Here is a 17,279-nt window from a genome sequence, read left to right as displayed (position 1 = left end):
GCTGTGCCGAACCATTTTCTGCCTAGTCCCACTGACCTGCACACGGACCATATCCCTCCCATCCATGTATCTGTCCAATTTATTCTTAAATGTTAAAAAAGAACCTGCATTTACCACCTCATCTGGCAGCTCATTCCATACTCCCACCACTCTCTGTGTGAAGAAGCCCCCTCTAATGTTCCCTTTAAACTTTTCCCCCCTCACCCTAAACCCAGATCCTCTGGTTTTTTTCTCCCCTTGCCTCAGTGGAAAAAGCCTGCTTGCATTCACTCTATCTATACCCATCATAATTTTATATACCTCTATCAAATCTCCCCTCATTCTTCTATGCTCCAGGGAATAAAGTCCCAACCTATTCAACCTTTCTCTGTAACTGAGTTTCTCAAGTCCCGGCAACATCCTTGTAAACCTTCTCTGCACTCTTTCAACCTTATTTATATCCTTCCTGTAATTTGGTGACCAAAACTGAACACAATACTCCAGATTCAGCCTCACCAATGCCTTATACAACCTCATCATAACATTCCAGCTCTTATACTCAATACTTTGATTAATAAAGGCCAATGTACCAAAAGCTCTCTTTACGATCCTATCTACCCGTGATGCCACTTTTAGGGAATTTTGTATCTGTATTCCCAGATCCCTCTGTTCCACTGCATTCCTCAGTGCCTTACCATTAACCCTGTATGTTCTACGTTGGTTTGTCCTTCCAACGTGCAATACCTCACACTTGTCAGTATTAAACTCCATCTGCCATTTTTTAGCCCATTTTTCCAGCTGGTCCAAGTCCCTCTGCAGGCTCTGAAAACCTTCCTCACTGTCTACTACACCTCCAATCTTTGTATCATCAGCAAACTTGCTGATCCAATTTACCACATTATCATCCAGATCATTGATATAGATGACAAATAACAATGGACCCAGCACTGATCCCTGTGGCACACCACTAGTCACAGGCCTCCACTCAGAGAAACAATCCTCTACCACCACTCTCTGGCTTCTTCCATCGAGCCAATGTCTAATCCAATTTACCACCTCTCCATGTATACCTAGCGACTGAATTTTCCTAACTAACCTCCCATGTGGGACCTTGCATTAACAATTTCTTTGTATTTCCTCCCAAGTTGTTGCTGCTACTTAAAAGAACTTTTCATCCGGATTTTTTTCTCCAACTTGCCTCTCCTTGCCTCATTGATGGAACATCATGGGCCGAAGCTTTCTGTTCCATAATTGCTTGTGAAGGAGTCCATTTTGGCCTGTTGGACCTGTATCGTTGTTATGTGAGGCCCATAGAGTTAGATATTGTACCACAGATCCAACCCAAGGGGCAACATGCATATGACTGCACATACTTGGCCTTTCCTGTGAGATCACCTGCTAATATGCCGAGTGGGTTAGGTGAACCTCTGTGTTCTTGCCTCTCAAGCATCTGTGATCATTGCTACATTGCCAACTGTGCCTCCAGCTGCCAGGATCTCCTCTGTATTGTTGCTCCTCCATAAACTTTGTCCCTTTGGCCAGGTTTGCTATGTCTTTACATGGCTTGGGGCTTGACATTGCACTTGTGAAGTGCCCTTAGATGATTACCTACACTAAAAGTGCCATGTTAATCCTAGTTGGTTCAAATTCAAGTTTGTTGTCAAATGCACAAGTGTATGTTTGCGGAGGTGCAGTGGAAAACTTGCAGAGGCCTCACCGGCACACAGCATTGTATAAGCAGCATTCATGAGAAAAACATAAATTAAACACAAGTCAACACAACTTTTACAAAAAAAAACACAATTAGAAGATAATTAGAACAATAACAAAGTCCAGTTTAAAGCAAAATGATCAAAGTAGTCATAGTGTTGCTAAACTGTAGTGATGAGGGTCGTGCCGACTGGTTCAAGAACTGAATGGCTGAAGGGAGGTAGCTGCTTTTGAACCTATTGGTATGGGACTTAAGGCTTTATCTCCTGCTTGATGGTAGCTGCGAGAAGATTGCATGACAGGATGGTGGGGATCTTTGTTGATGGACCTTGCCTTCTTAAGGTATTGACTCCTGTAGATATTATTGGTGGTGGGGAAGAATATGCCTGTGGTACATTGGCGAGAGTCTACTGCTCTTTGTAGCTTCTTGTGTTCCTATACATTTAAGTTGCTGTAGCAAATCAGGATACTTTCAGATGAACACTTGTACAAGTTTCAATTGCAAAAATACTCTTTCCTACAGGATGCTGGACCTGCTTTGAGGTATTGACCGTGCAAGCATTGAAAGAATTAAATTTAATGTGTTTTTAAGCTGATTCTTTATGTCAGCTCATTTGAGAAGGTTGTTTGTTTCAGGGTTTTGCTGTGTGCTATCCTTCTGGTGGGAACCACATGCAGATCAGCTGATCATTGCTACTGAAGATAAATCTTTCTGGTGCTTTTCACAGTGAAATCAGCTAAAAGGACTTTGCATGATTAAATTTATATATCTATCTTGCACTCCAGTTGTTATTATATTTGATCCTTTCCTCAGACAATGTGCTTCTTCATAGCCTCTGCACCGCTTAAGGAGCATTTAAAAATAATTGCCTATTTCGACAAGCTGGATTACTTAGGGCCCTTGAGACCTTGATCAGTCCTCAAATATAAACCTTTTTATTGAACCATTTCCATAAAAGTAAGCACAAGTAAAATTGCAGCTTTGTTCTCATGCAAGCACCCATATTGTAATCTTTTGTGATTGAGTTTAACTTGTTGACCCCTAATTCTATGTACCAAATGCATGGTGGCAACATCAGACAACACGAGTTCTTTTGTTCTCAACACCATATATATGGTTAACTAGTTTCCCAAAAGGAAATGCTGCAGAATTTACTTACTTAAACCCATCACCCCTAATGGTGCACAGACCTCCTCGACAGCAGCTCGACAGAATCCTCTGTCCTGGGACAATCTTTCAAGTTGTCCCAAAGTGTAGGCCATCTCTCCTTCTTGGCAAAGATCCTTCCTGTCACAGGCCGAGGTCTTTAGAGCCTCTGTTGGTGTTTCTGTTGCTCTGGGTTTTTACGGGATAGAGTTACTAAGCTCCAGGAAATCTGGTTCTTCAATCGTTGTGGTAAATGTGTTTCTTCAGTATAGTTACTTGAAATCTCAATCAGGGTTTTGATAACAAAGATATGAGAAGTATTTCTACCAGCCAAAAATAGTGCTGACTCACCAAGAGGAGGAAAGTAAAACACACCACTCAAGCATTTATTTATGTTTTTCTTTTGGCTCAGGATTGACCGTAAAATATCCGATAGTCAAACAAACTATAAACTGGATGAAGCCCAGGAAATAATGAATGAGCTGAGAACAATCAAGAAATCAATTACTTTAGGAGAAAAGGAAAGGCAGGACCTTATTCAGGTAAGACTTTTCACATTGTACAATGTCAAAATTAGTAATACCCAGGCACATAAGCTAATTATAAAGCATGATTGCAAATCCTGCTTCCTGCTATAGCAATTTGTGAATTAGGGTCCAACTTGCTATTTTAAAATTCCAAGCTGGTTTTTTTTTTAAAAGGTAAGTCGTCATAAAAAGCATAATAAACACAAGAGGTTCTGCAGATGCTGGAAATGCAGAGAACACTCACAAAATGCTGGAGCAAATACAGGTGATGCCAATGCAGGTGATGCATTCCTGTGGAAATAAATAAAGAGTTGGTGTTTCGGGCCATTCCCTTCATCAGGACTGGAAAGCAAATGGGAAGATGCCAAAATAGAAAGGTGGTGGTGGGGACAGGTTGGGGAGGAGGAGGAGGCGAGAATACGATGGATGAAACCAGGTGGGTGGGAAAGGTAAAGGACTGGAAAAGAAAGAATCTGATGGGAGAAGAGGTTGGACCATGGGAGAAATTTAAAAAAAAGACATTGGGGTAGGTGATAGGCAGGCTATAGTGGGGAATAGAGGAAAGATTAGGGTTCTCAGTCCTGACTGCTTCATTTTTGCCATGGATGTCCAGTCCCTATACATTACTATCCCCCCACCCCATCAAGAAGGCCTTAAAGCTTCAGTCACAACACACTGGAAGAACTCAGCAGGTCGGGCAGCATCCGTGGAAAAGAACAGTCAATGTTTCGGGCCGGAACCCTTCGTCAGGACTGAAGAGGGAGGGGGCAGGGGCCCTATAAAGAAGGTGGGGGGAGGGTGGGAAGGAGAAGGCTGGTAGGTTCCAGGTGAAAATCCAGTAAGGGGAAGGATAAAGGGGTGGGGGAGGGGAAGCAGGGAGGTGATAGGCAGGAAAGGTGAAGAAGGAATAGGGGGAAGTACAATGGGTAGTAGAAGGAGGCGGAACCATGAGGGAGGTGATAGGCAGCTGGGGGAGGGGGCAGAGTGACATAGGGATAGGGGAAGGTAGGGGGAGGGAATTACCGGAAGTTGGAGAATTCTATGTTCATACCAAGGGGCTGGAGACTACCCAGACGGTAAATGAGGTGTTGAAAGGCCTTAAAGCTTTCTGCTTTCTTGACAATAGACCCAGCCAGTTCTCCTCTGACTCACCCACCCTCCATCTGGCAGAACTGGTCCTTGTCCTCATCAATTTCTCCTTCAGCTCCTCCCACTTTGTGCAGACTCAAGGGGTAGCCCTGGGCACTGAGCTTCACCTGCCTTTTTGTTGGTTACATGGAACAGTCCATGATCCAAGCCTTCCCTGGTAATGGTCCCCAATTCCTTCTGCACTACATTGACAGCTGTATTGTTGCTGGTTCATGTACCCATGGTGAGCACATCGATTTAATCAACTTTGCCTCCCACCTCTTCCCACCCCCCTCCACCTCTTCCCACCCCGCCTCCACCTCTTCCCACCCCCCCTCCACCTCTTCCCACCCCCCCTCCACCTCTTCCCACCCCCCCTCCACCTCTTCACCCTTCCCCACCTCCCTTCCCCCTCCTTTGCTGCCCTATCTGGCTTCATCTATCACATTCTAGCTTGTCCACATCTCCCCTCCCCACCTTTTTATTCTAGCGTCTTCCCCCTTGCTTTCCAGTCCTGACGAAGAGACTCAGCCCAAAGCGTCGTCTGTTTATGCATTTCCATAGATGTTGCCTGCCTTTCTAATAGTGCTCTTATCCTGATCGTGAACATTCTATTTGAAAATGACCTTATCTAATTATTCATGAATTCAGTATTTTAAGGTGAGAAATTGCACTATGAAAGAAGGAATAAACTTTTGGGGTATGCCTGGAGCACACCAGAGATTCCACAGATGCTGGAAATCCCTGAGCAACATGGACAAAATTTTGCAGGAGCTCAGCAAATCATGCAGCATCTATGGAAGGGAATAAATAGTCAACATTTTGAGCTGAAACACCTCACTAGGACTTGACAGGAAGGCTGCAGAAGCAGAATAAGGAGGTTTTTTTTGATGCAGCCATTGAAGAAGTGTGACAACAAATATCTTAAATCTGTTATTGTTTGGTTTATTGTTGCATGATCTTTAGCTGTAATAAAAACACTGGACATCTTAGCGTTCTGCATCAGTAAGCTGTGGGCTGCCTGAAGTATTGTTCGTGTATCCTCAGAGTGAGAGCCTGCAGGGTGCCGGGTTATCTCAATGCAAAAGGAAGTTCATTCACCCCATTCCAGGACTCAGCAAAGCAAGCCCATCAATCCACTTCCCTCTTTCTTTCCTGTACTCCTGCAACTTGTGGTCTCTCTCACGATCATTCAAACCCCCTTTCTGATTCTGGGACAGTGCCCTGAGGAACTCCTGAAGTGATGTACTGTGTCTGGGCTAACTGATATGCAAAAACCACAACCACCTGCCTTTGTATGACTCCATCCACCGGAGTGTTCTCCCCACGGTGCCACTAACTTCAGCTTTGCTAGAGCCCCATGATGCCACACTCGCATAGATTCTGCTTTGACGACAAGTCACTGTCACTTCACCTGCAGAATTTGTGTCCTTGGTCCACATTTGGACCAAGGCAGTGAAGAGATGTGGACGAAATGTCAAATTAGTTATCAGTAAGTAGAATAGCGGAGAACAAGCCCTACATGATGGTGCTTTTGATGATGGCTTTCAGCATTTTGCTGATGTTTGAGCACAGTCAGATTGGGTGGTAATTACTGTAAGTGGTTTGGATTTGCCTGCTTTGTGTGGACAGGACACACCTGAACAATCTTTTGCATGTTGGGTGGATGCCAGCATTGTGGTGGTGCTGGAACAGCTTTGCTGTAGAGCGCAGGTGTTCATTTCCATGGTGTGAGTGTTGCCTTGTTCTGTAGCCTTTGCTGCATCCATAACTACTTAACATCACATGGCCTGAACCGAATGACTTGAAGATCGGCATTTGTGATGGTGGGAATGTCAGAAGAGAGCCAAGATGAGCTGTCCTCTCAGCACCTTCAGTGCTGATGGTCCACAGAGCCTCATGGATACACACTTTTGGGAATCCAGATCTAAGTCCAACCCCTTTAGCACTTCCATAGTGCCACCCAACATAATAGAAAGGGAAGACTAGATTTTGACCACTGCACAATCCTCTGAAGACTTTTCTACCAATGTCATCTTGTCCAGGTGCATCTGCCACAGGTAGTCTGAGGAGGACAAGGTCAAGTAGATTAATCCCTTGTACTGGTTCATTTGGAGCCTGCTTTTGACCCAGTCTGGCAGCCAATTGCTTTAGGAAGCACCAAGTGATATTTAGTCTAAAAACAGTAACTAGGAAGATCTTACTTAACTCTTTCAGTAGTTCTGTTTGGCATAATGGTTATGGTAATGAGCTCCATTTGAAAGGAATGAACATCATCCTGTTTTTTTTCCCCAAAAGAACAATGACTTAGGCTACGTCCACACTATGCCGGATAATTTTGAAAACAAAGCTTTTTCTCTTCATTTTCACCCTCTGTCCACACTAAAACGGCGTTTTCATTCCCCGAAAATGGAGATTTTCAGAAACAGTCTCCATAGTGAATAAATCTGAAAACGCCTAATATCTGTTGCAGTGTGTACGGGGTAACCGGATCTTTTTAAAACCGCTGTCATGACGTGCCAGAACAGATGGCAGCAGCGCTGCATTTCATTGTTTTATTGTTATTAATTATTATTACTACTTTATTGTTGCCAAACAACTGATACTAGAGCGTACAATCATCACAGCAATATTTGATTCTGCGCTTCGCAGAACCTAATAATTTCAGAACAGACGGCAACGAGACTGAAGCCAGAAGAGTTAGAAATGTACTCATCAAATACTTTGACCCATAGCTTACTGAATAAATAAGTATACTCACTTTGCCCTGTTTTCTGTCCTTGCTTATATGAAGGTAAGGACAGAAAACACCCTCTGCCACCTCCAGTTTAAAATCCATGCGGAATATTTTGGAGGATCAAGAACCAAGGTGGTTTACCTATTTATGCAAGTACTTCTCTGACAATAGATGTGTAGCAGCCTAATGTAACATTATTGGAAATACAAGATAACACTGATGCAGGCATGTTTTCATACATCTAACAAGGTGCTTTATTAATCCAACAGAGTTGGTCAGTTTTTCAATGTTTGTCGTCAGCTGGATCATACTGTCCGTGAACTCCCTGTTGGTTGCCTCCATACGCTCCAGTATTTGTTTTTTTTTTAGTTTTAAGTCCTCCTGCGCGACAGCCAAGAGCAATTCCTTTTAACTTGTTTTGTTTTACTCCATAACTGGACAAACGCATACCACTTACACCGTTTCCTCTTCGCTTGTTTTCTGTGTGTTCTGCGCATGCCCAGTAGAGGAGATTCGCCCAAATATCCATCTAATGTGGACAGATATTTTGAAAAACACTTAATGGGGACGCCTGTCATTTTTACTCGAAACCAGCGTTTTCAAAATTATCCGGCGTGGTGTAGACGTAGCCTCAGGCTCTTAAGACTGGGATTTACTGGCAGAATATTATGAACCTAGTCTTAACATCAGCAGATATATAGAACAGAATTCTGACTCATTTTCCTTTAATTGCACTGTGGGATATAATAAGGTTTTATTTCTATTACAAATGCTATGTTTTGAGACATTCGTCACCACCCTCCTGTAATGTTGTAAAGTGGTGAAATTGATAAAGCTGGCTAATTGACTCACACCAGAACTTAATCAACAGAGGATCAAAGGCCACATACTCCTTGCTGACAGATAAATGTACTAGAACCATATATCTTCATACATTGATGTTTTAAAGTCCTGAATTGACAGTTTACCGTATCTTCTTGGTGCAAGATATTTTCATCAATTCTTCTGAAGTAAAATGTGGTGTAACATTCGTAAAATGCTGTATTGCAGGAGTGATTGACATGTTGTACAATAGTTGTGCCTGAAAAGAAGGCCAAATTTATAATTCTGTTGAATCAAGAGGATAAAAGCGATGAATGGAGAAGCTGTATGAGATTATTGAGATAGTTAAATATGTGATTCAGCTATGCCCAGAATATCGAGCGATTTTCCAGCCAGTTGTAACAGCGTATGGTGTACACACCTTTGTTTGACCTCACAGCTGGAAACCTGTGGACTGCAATGCTCAGCTAGCAGCATCTACAGGGCATCCAGCCAGGCAGAAGACTCCCACTGTTAGAGCTCCATTGCACAGGAAGCTCAGTTTCCCAATGGCAATGCACAATCACTAGCAAGTCTACCTACAGTTGGGTGCAGGTCTGAGTGGGTGACCTGCCTCGATGAGTTCGCAAATGTGATGTGGGCATATGTAGAGAGGTTCCATTCCTGACCATAGAAATCCAGTAGAAGTCAATCTCACTTTAAAACTGGTTTGAGGCCATTCAAGAAGCAATGTAAGGATTGTTGATGTGAAATGTCAGCTATTTTTCTGGAGTAATTTCAGCATTTTCTGGTCCAATTTCATAAGTTTTTTTTATAGTGGGTTATGTACTGTCTTATGACACACAAAAAGGACTTCGGGTATGTACCTGCTCCCAACTGAGTAATCCTATCAAACCTATCCCCCCTCCTTGTATTGTCCTGTTGATGTGCAACTTGATACCCTTCATGTGCCCACCAACACCCTATATAGTATTTTGTCATTTATCTGCATTAAGGAGCCAACTAACCTGCCAGCATGTCCTTGGAATATGGGAGGAAAACGAAATTGTCAAAGAAAGCATTCAATAGACAATAGGTGCAAGAGTAGTCCATTCAGCCCTTCGAGCCAGCACCACCATTCACTGTGATCATGGCTGATCATTGGCAATCAGTACCCTTTTCCTGCCTTCTTCCCATATCCCTTGATTCTGCTATCTTTATCTAACTCTTTCTTGAAAGAATCCAGAGAATTGGCCTCCAGTGCCTTCTGAGGCAGAGCATTCCACAGAACCACAACCCTCTGTGTGAAAAAGTTTTTCCCTCACCTCCATTCTAAATTGTCTACTCCTTATTCTTAAACTGTGGCCTCTGGTTCTGGACTCCCCCAACATCGGGAACATGTTTCCTGCCTCTAGCGTGTACAATCCCTTAATAATCTTACATGTTTATAATGTTATCCCCTCTCATCCTTCTAAATTCCAGTGTATACCCCAGTTGCTCCAATCTTTCGACATATGACAGTCCCGCCATCCCAGGAATTAACCTCATGAACCTACGCTGCACTCCCTCAATAGCTAGAATGTCCTTCCTCAAATTCGGAGACCAAAATTGTACACAATACTCCAGGTGTGGTCTCACCAGGGCCCTGTACAAGTACAGAAGGACCTCTTTGCTGCTATACTCAACTCCCCTTGTTATGAAGGCCAACATACCATTAGCTTTCTTCACTGCCTGCTGTACCTGCATGCTTACTTTCAGTGACTGATGAACAAGGACACCTAGATCTCGTTGTACTTCCCCTTTTCTTAACTTGACACCATTCAGATAGTAATCTGCCTTTAACCTCACATTTATCCACGTTAAACTGCATCTGCCATGCATCTGCCCACTCACCCAACCTGTCCAAGTCACCCTGCATTCTCATAACGTCCTCCTCACATTTCACACTGCCATCCAGCTTTGTGTCATCTGCAAATTTGATAATGTTACTTTTAATCCCTTCATCTAAATCAGTAATGTATATTGTAAATAGCTGCGTTCCCAGCACCGAGCCTTGCGGTACCCCATTCATTTATAAGGAGACAGTGGCCACAGTGAAGACTGAACTAGGACCTTGGCTGTAGCAGTAACTGCTGCACTCCTGTACTGGCCCTAATTTTGAACTTGCTTCTGGGCAGGTTGTGGATCAACTCAAAATGTTCTGGTTGTTACAGATTTCAGTGTGGTAAAGGTATTGTGTGTTTGTGCATCAGAGTGGGGTAAATGATAACGAGCTGGAGATGAGTCGTGAATGACATTGTGATTGAGTTGCTAACTTCTGTTCCAGTGTTTCAATATTATCCAGTATTCAATGGCATCAGTCGAGGACACAGATTTGTGGTCGCTGGCATAGAAAGTAAAAGAGAACAGAAGAAAAAGTTACCCTGTTGAATCCAACATGATCTGGAATGTCTTCTGACAGCTCTTGGATTCAGTAGAAAAAAGATAAAAGAATTCTGTTGAAAGAATTGGGGAATAAAACTGATTGAACAGTTTTGACTCAGGACTGATTCAGGGGCAGTTATTACCCTTCAACCATTAGGCTCTAAACCAGTGTGGATAACTTCACTCACCTCAACGCTGAACTGATTTCAAACCTATAGACTTGCTTTCAAGGACTCTACAACTCATATTCGCTCTATGTATGTGTCTGTCTATCTTTCTATCTATCTATTTATTTTTATGTATGTGTTTATTTGCACAGTTTTTTGTGCATCGGTTGTTTGTCTTTGTTAGTGTGTAGTTTTTCATTGATCCTGTTGTATTTTTTGTTCTACCATGACTGCCTGCAAGGAAGTGAATCTCAAGGTAGTATATGGTTACATATACATACTTTGATAATAAATTGACTTTGAACTTTGTACTTTGAACAGTTCTTTCAATGAGCTGGCGCAGGCACAATGGATTGAATGGCATCCTTTGTTGGATAATACTGGTATAAGAGAATATGTGAGCACTTGGCTATATTTGTTAGTGGCACGTCCCAAGGATCTTGTTACAATTGAGGCAGTGATTGTCATTTGCTCAAAGAATCAATTGGATTATTTTTTATTTATTATTAGGCATTTTTTTTGTGATTAAAAGGGCATTTTAGTAGGTATTTCCTTCATTCTGAACGTGACACTTTCATTTTATGAGATGACATACCACTCCATTTGCCAAAAATAACAATACCCTTCTGCACAAGCCTCTCCACTTTTATTCCTGCCCTCGCAGAAGGGAGAGGTGGGGCCTAGCACCTAGTAGCCACAGTCACCACACACAGCCTGTGCTGATACATAAATTAAAGCAATTACCCAGCATTACTCTCTATGTAGTATCTTGTTTTTCTCATATTTGCAACATTTTCTTAGAGTATAAGGGAAAGCCATTTGGCCCACCGAGGCTCCTGTAGTATACCCATCAGTCCCATTCCCTACTCCTTCAGCCATTTGTAAGTGAGAAGCAATGGACAGGACGGGAATCAACAGTGTCTCGGGCATCATCCTCATAGTTAGTGACACAGCTCTCAGAGTCCATTATTTTATCATAGAAGGCCATTGGCCCATTCAGTCTGAGCCAACCCTCACAGCACAGAAAGTAGAGTACAGCAGGCTCTTACACCCCTGAAGGCTGTGCTGAATGTAAGCCAAAGTAAACTAAATCTCTGCAGTCACTCAATTCCATCTCCCACTTATTTCCTGAACCTCACATACCCATGAATTCCCAACCTTCTATCTTCCCTCCCCAATTCCCTTACCACCAATAGTAGTCTACAGGAGCCAGTTAGCAAGATCCTCATTCTGACGTTTGGTCTAACCTATAAGACTGTGCACAAATTTAGTGCTCAACATGTTTAAATAAAATTGTTGAGATTTCTCATTTCAAATGTGAAATTGAAGTGGTTCCTTTATGAGTGTTTGCTTGTCAGTTGACATGCTCGTACCAAGTTAAGAACTGTATTTCTTTTGTGCTTCTTTTCAGAGCCTGTCCAGGCTAACAGATGAGTTCAGGAGTAGCTGTTACATTGAGAACTCATTACAGGACCTCCAGACGAACACAGGCCTCTCCTCTGACTGCTTATCACGGCAGTACCGCGAAGCAGGTTCGCAGACAGACATCATCGGAGAGGTATGTTTTTGAAAGGCTTCAACCTATCTATAAACTTTTTAGCCAACAGTGTTGTGATTCAGTGTATGCTGATAAAATCCATGCTGGCTGTGCACTCACAGAAAGCAAAATTAAAAATCTGTGTGTCTGATTCCCATTAGGAGCCACTGGAGAAGATTGGCCAAAGTCATTTTCATTTGGTTGTTAGATAATTTGCGTCTGAGTGCAGCCTAACAATAGAAGAGTTCTACATCACCATTATCTTCTTGTGAAAATCCATTTTGGCATGAACTAAGTTAAGATTTATATCTGTTAAAACTTACAAAGCCTAGATAAGAGTCTGTGGGGGTGAGAGCATCGTTGTTACTGTGGTAGAAATCTAAAGAACTGGTCTACAATAATGCTGCAAGCATCAGTTTGTTGCAGTATGAACAAAGTTACCAGAGAGGCACTGAAGCTGGTGGATACAGAAGTGGTTTGTTCAACAAAATGAGATGCTCTTGGAGGAAGAGGCCTGTTTGACCCAATATTCTATGCTAAAGATCAAAGCTAGCTTCAGGGCAATTCTATAGTTACAATGCTTCCTTTGAATTACATATAATTTTCAACCTTCCTTCTTTGCACCCACACTCCAGACACCCAAAATGGTTGTTAATCAGCAATGTCGGTTTTCAATTAACCGGTGTCTACAGTTCCAGGAAAACTATTGTCCAGTTCTACATTTTAAATTTAATCTACAATCCACATTCAGGTCGAAAGCCCTAACACAGTTCAAATCCCACTCTGGAATTTTTGGGAATTTTAATTCAGTCTTTAAAATATGGAGCTAAAATTCCAACAATAAAGTTCAAAAACTCAACCAGTTGTTTGATTTCTTTTTTGGGAAGGGAGCCTGTCATCTTCACTGGTCTGTCCTATTTGACTCTGGTCTCACAAAATGTTGCCTTGAAGAGCTAGGAGGATGCTCTCACACTAATCCTGCAGATTATCATGCACTAATTACAATTGTGCTATTATTCTACAGCCAAATAAAATCGTATTGAAAGGTATTGCAAGAGTGCTTGAGGCATAGATATTCCAAGAACAGTTCCCCTTAGAAATATAATCTCAGGTTAACATGATATGGAGTAATTTCTTCCTTCTTAGGATCATGAATCTTTGACAGACTGTACTTATAAAACTATATACTCAGTGACCACTTTATTAGGTACAAGAGCTACCTAATAATGTGGCCACTGAGTGTATTTCTATACGTTTGTGGTCTTTTACTGTTTTACCCTATCCATTTCAAGGTTCAATGTGTTGTGTGTTCAGAGATGCTCTCCTACATACCACTGTTGTATTGCATGATTATTTGAGTTATTGTCACCTTCCTGTCAGCTTGAACTAATTTGGCTCTGACCTCTATCATTAAAAAAGTGTTTTTGCTCACAGAACTGCTAATCACTGAATGTCTCTTTTTTTGTTTATTGCACCATTATCTGTAAACTCTGGAGACTGTTGTGCGTGAAAATTCCAGGAGATTAGCAGTTCCTGAGATACTCAAACCACCCCGTCTGGCACCAACAATCATTCCATGGTCAAAGTCACTTTGATCACATTTTTTCGTCATTCTGTTGTTTAGCCTGAATAACCACTGAAACTCCTGAGCACGTCTGCATGCTTTTATGCTTTGAGTGCTTGATGATTGGCTGCTTAGATATTTACATTATTGAGCAGATATACCTAGTAAAGGGGACACGGAGTGTATATGCTGAGCTATAAAGGTCACAAAGATTGATGCAGACTTTTGGTCAATAGGGAAGTTGAAGTATGTGGGATGGGCAAGAAAGTAGACGAAATCTAAGAAAATAGCTAAATAGTCAACTGTTAAGCGGCAGGGGAAGTTCAAGGGCTAATTTAATTGGCACTTTCTGGTACTCTTGCTCTTTGCTATAAGATGCATTTGGCAAATTTACCCACGGTATCACTTCTCCAAGTTGTAAGGTCTACACTTCTTCGTGTTTGCGCATATAGAAAAGTTGCTCTCTTGATATCAGTATGCAGCATTTGCAAAAGTTAGTTATATGTAATGCCAGGAAATACATTGTCTAAACTGCCATATTGCACATCTGGATCATAAGTCCCGAATACCACAGACTCAATTTATTTGAGAAATATGAAGGCTTGGATAGCTGTCCATGAAGGGAAATGGACCAGTCATTTCTCATGGTCCTGTAAATGGAACAAGAAGCTGAGGAAGGGCAAGAAAGCATTGAAGTGACTTGTTGCATAAGGGAATGCAGTTGAAGATTAGAAGAGACTAGTGACTCAACAGTGGTGTGGATTGCTTGGTCAATCCTATTCAATTACTGTACGAGAGTTTCAATGTAATGGTAATTTATTCATTCAAATTGTTATTGATCATCAAACTAGAAGCCAATTTTTAGGAACAATTTAGTCAATTTGAAAGATGGCATGATACATAGAAGATGTGTATTTTATACTGGTGACTGATTTTTATGTTGGTTTATTTCTCTGCTGCTTGTTGCCTTGTACCAACTCATTTGCTGAGTTCTGATATAATAATTATTTTCATCAGTATAATACTTGAGTCATTGACTATTAATTCTCTACCCCTAATCATATCCTGGAATTTAGGCACTCAGTGGGCAAGATTTGTCTAATTTACCTAAATGGGAAAAGAATTGCTTCATGCCTGGGTAAATGATTGACAATCCATAGTTGTATCTATAGTTGCCTATATGCAACTGATGAATAAAATATAATTGATCTTTTCCATGCTACTCAACTGTGTAATTTGGTTTAGATGCATTCAAATCCCACTGTTCATTTAAGAAGGGAAAGCATCCTTTCCAAATGCTCATCCTCTTGGTTTTATATAAAATACTCTATATACCCACCACAGCCTAACTTTGAGACCAAAGCATTAACACAAAGAGTGCAGTTTCTTGCGACTATGTATTGATATATTGATCACCTCTGCACACTATAGAAAGTGCATATGTTTGTTTTGATAGTAATGCTAAATGGTTCCAGAAGGGCAGATGTTACAATTAATTAAATTCAGATATTTTAGGCATTTTGACTTTGGATCTTAGATTTACCAGTGCTTGACCTTGGATAAATTTAATGTATCCTTTACAGTTTTCATGTGGTGGGAGATCCAAGCTAGCTGACAAAGTTCGACTTAGTTGGCAGTATGAAGAAGCCAAGAAGAGGTATGTAACATTAAATATCTTCCAGAACAATCTTTGCCTATTGTCTCTCAATTCAGTGTTTACTTAACATACTATCCTACTAAGTTGTATTTTTAACAAAGATGTCACATATTTGCTAATTTTCTAGTTCCGTGCAATGATTTGCAAGGCAGTTAGTACACTGAGCTCAGTCCCACTGCATTCTAGATTGGGGGTTTCCAACCTTTTTTTAATGCTATAGATCTCTACCATTAACCCTGGGGTCTGTGTCCCTCGGTTGGGAATCCTGTTCTAGATGGACCCCTGACAAAAGAAAGAGCTGACCATTTCATCCTGTAGCTTGTGAAGGACCAATGTAGAATATTGGTTTTGAGCTTGTCAAACTTTTCACAATTCCTGTGAGTTTTGTCTTCAAGACACAAGCATCATGTCAGGAATGTAGCTCAGGACTGCTATAGTAAAATTCACTCCACGGTATCACTGGACCTTAATTTTAGGTAGTTTTCTTGCTGCTCCTATCTATTAAAACAGGTGAGTGTTAATCTGTACAAAACTTCCATTGAATCTATTTTGTCTTTAATACAGGATATTACCCATGTTCCTTCCTCGGGTACCTGTGGAAGTGATTGTAATTTGGTTAACATTATCCTGTGAAGAAGATTTGGGAAGGTGGTCCAGCCTACACGTGGTTGGTGTGACACCGTTATGGTTGATTCTTAGCTGTTCTCTGAAGTAGATAAGGATTTTCCAAAACTTATTTTCCATGGTTCAAGGAAAACCAACACCTCCAGCCCTTTGCAGCAACTAGAGGTGGGCAATAAATGCACTGCAAGTATGCCATGTTGTTCATTAGAGAGGGCCACCAGACCCGTGTGGTTAATCATTGATATCAATGAAGCATGTTTAGTACTCATTCTGCTCCTTCGATGCCACTGGGTAGTCGTTGCCAATGCATCCAGATTGTGGTGCTACATTGGCCAAGCGGTGGTGTTTCAACAGCCACTGTCTCCTTTCACTGATCATTACAACATTTAAGTCGTGCCCCAGAGCATGTGAAAGGGCTTTGATGCTTCCCATTGTAATACTAGCCAAGGGGAAAGAGGTTCTTAAAGAGGCTGGTGTCGTTGGGTAAAGGTTTCTGGAGTTTGACAAGATGGTTTGTGACTGGAGCTTGAGTGGGGTTGAGGCCAGGAGATGGTGGGTGTTGATGGTCTGGTTGTTTGACAGTATCACTGGGGCTCAGGGATGGGCCGAGGGGAGGTACCTACCAGTGGGGTTGAGGTCAGAGGCCAGGGGCCTATGACTTGGCAGAGTCTGGGCCATGGGAGGGAGTGGTGATCAGAGATGGTTTTCTGTGGTGTTGGAAAGTTAGGTTTGGATTTGCATGGTTCCTGCAATTAAAAATCAAATTTACCCCAGAGTTCTCATGGACAACTACTGTCCAGACACGGAAGTATAGTTTCATCTGCAACACTCAGAGATTGCTGTATGACTTCATCTTTGGTCCAATGATATGAAAATTATGTCAGGTGTACGGCAGTGAGTCACGCCACAAGCTCTGCAGTCAGACCTTGTGGGGTAATGTAAGATAGTCTAGAAGTGGCTGTTGTGTTTAATTTGAATAGATTCAGGGTTTGCTTTTATTACACTAAAACAAACATTAACTAAATTGAATTTCACAATGCCGGTATACTTGTGCTATAGAATTTATGGCATAACAGTTCAAAACATATTTGAAAAGGATCTTCCCATCAGCAGTAAAGTTGAGCATTGGATTAGGTGCTTGTTTAGGGAGAAGATATTGATGTGACCTTTCTATACTTTACAAAGCCAGCTCTCAAAAGTTTAATTTAGTATTAGTTTAGGGGGCATTTTTTTTTAATGATTAGTGTCTCTTCTGTAGTCTGCTGAAGGCACTGACT

The 17,279-nt window shown here is 41.7% G+C and overlaps 1 protein-coding gene across 1 annotated transcript in view; it reads left to right on the top strand.

The window, feature by feature from the left end:
- wwc3 (WWC family member 3) overlaps positions 1-17,279 on the top strand; it is a 247,807-nt gene that overhangs the window by 179,898 nt on the left and 50,630 nt on the right. The window contains exons 6-8 of the mRNA XM_072260748.1: positions 3,249-3,378; positions 12,032-12,178; positions 15,305-15,378. Of these exons, the coding sequence (XP_072116849.1) occupies positions 3,249-3,378; positions 12,032-12,178; positions 15,305-15,378 (351 nt within the window). The remainder of the gene's footprint in view (positions 1-3,248; positions 3,379-12,031; positions 12,179-15,304; positions 15,379-17,279) is intronic.

Source organism: Mobula birostris, chromosome 6 (genome assembly GCF_030028105.1).
Source record: "Mobula birostris isolate sMobBir1 chromosome 6, sMobBir1.hap1, whole genome shotgun sequence".
NCBI lineage: Eukaryota > Metazoa > Chordata > Chondrichthyes > Myliobatiformes > Myliobatidae > Mobula > Mobula birostris.
This window is presented reverse-complemented; position numbering and strand designations above follow the sequence as displayed.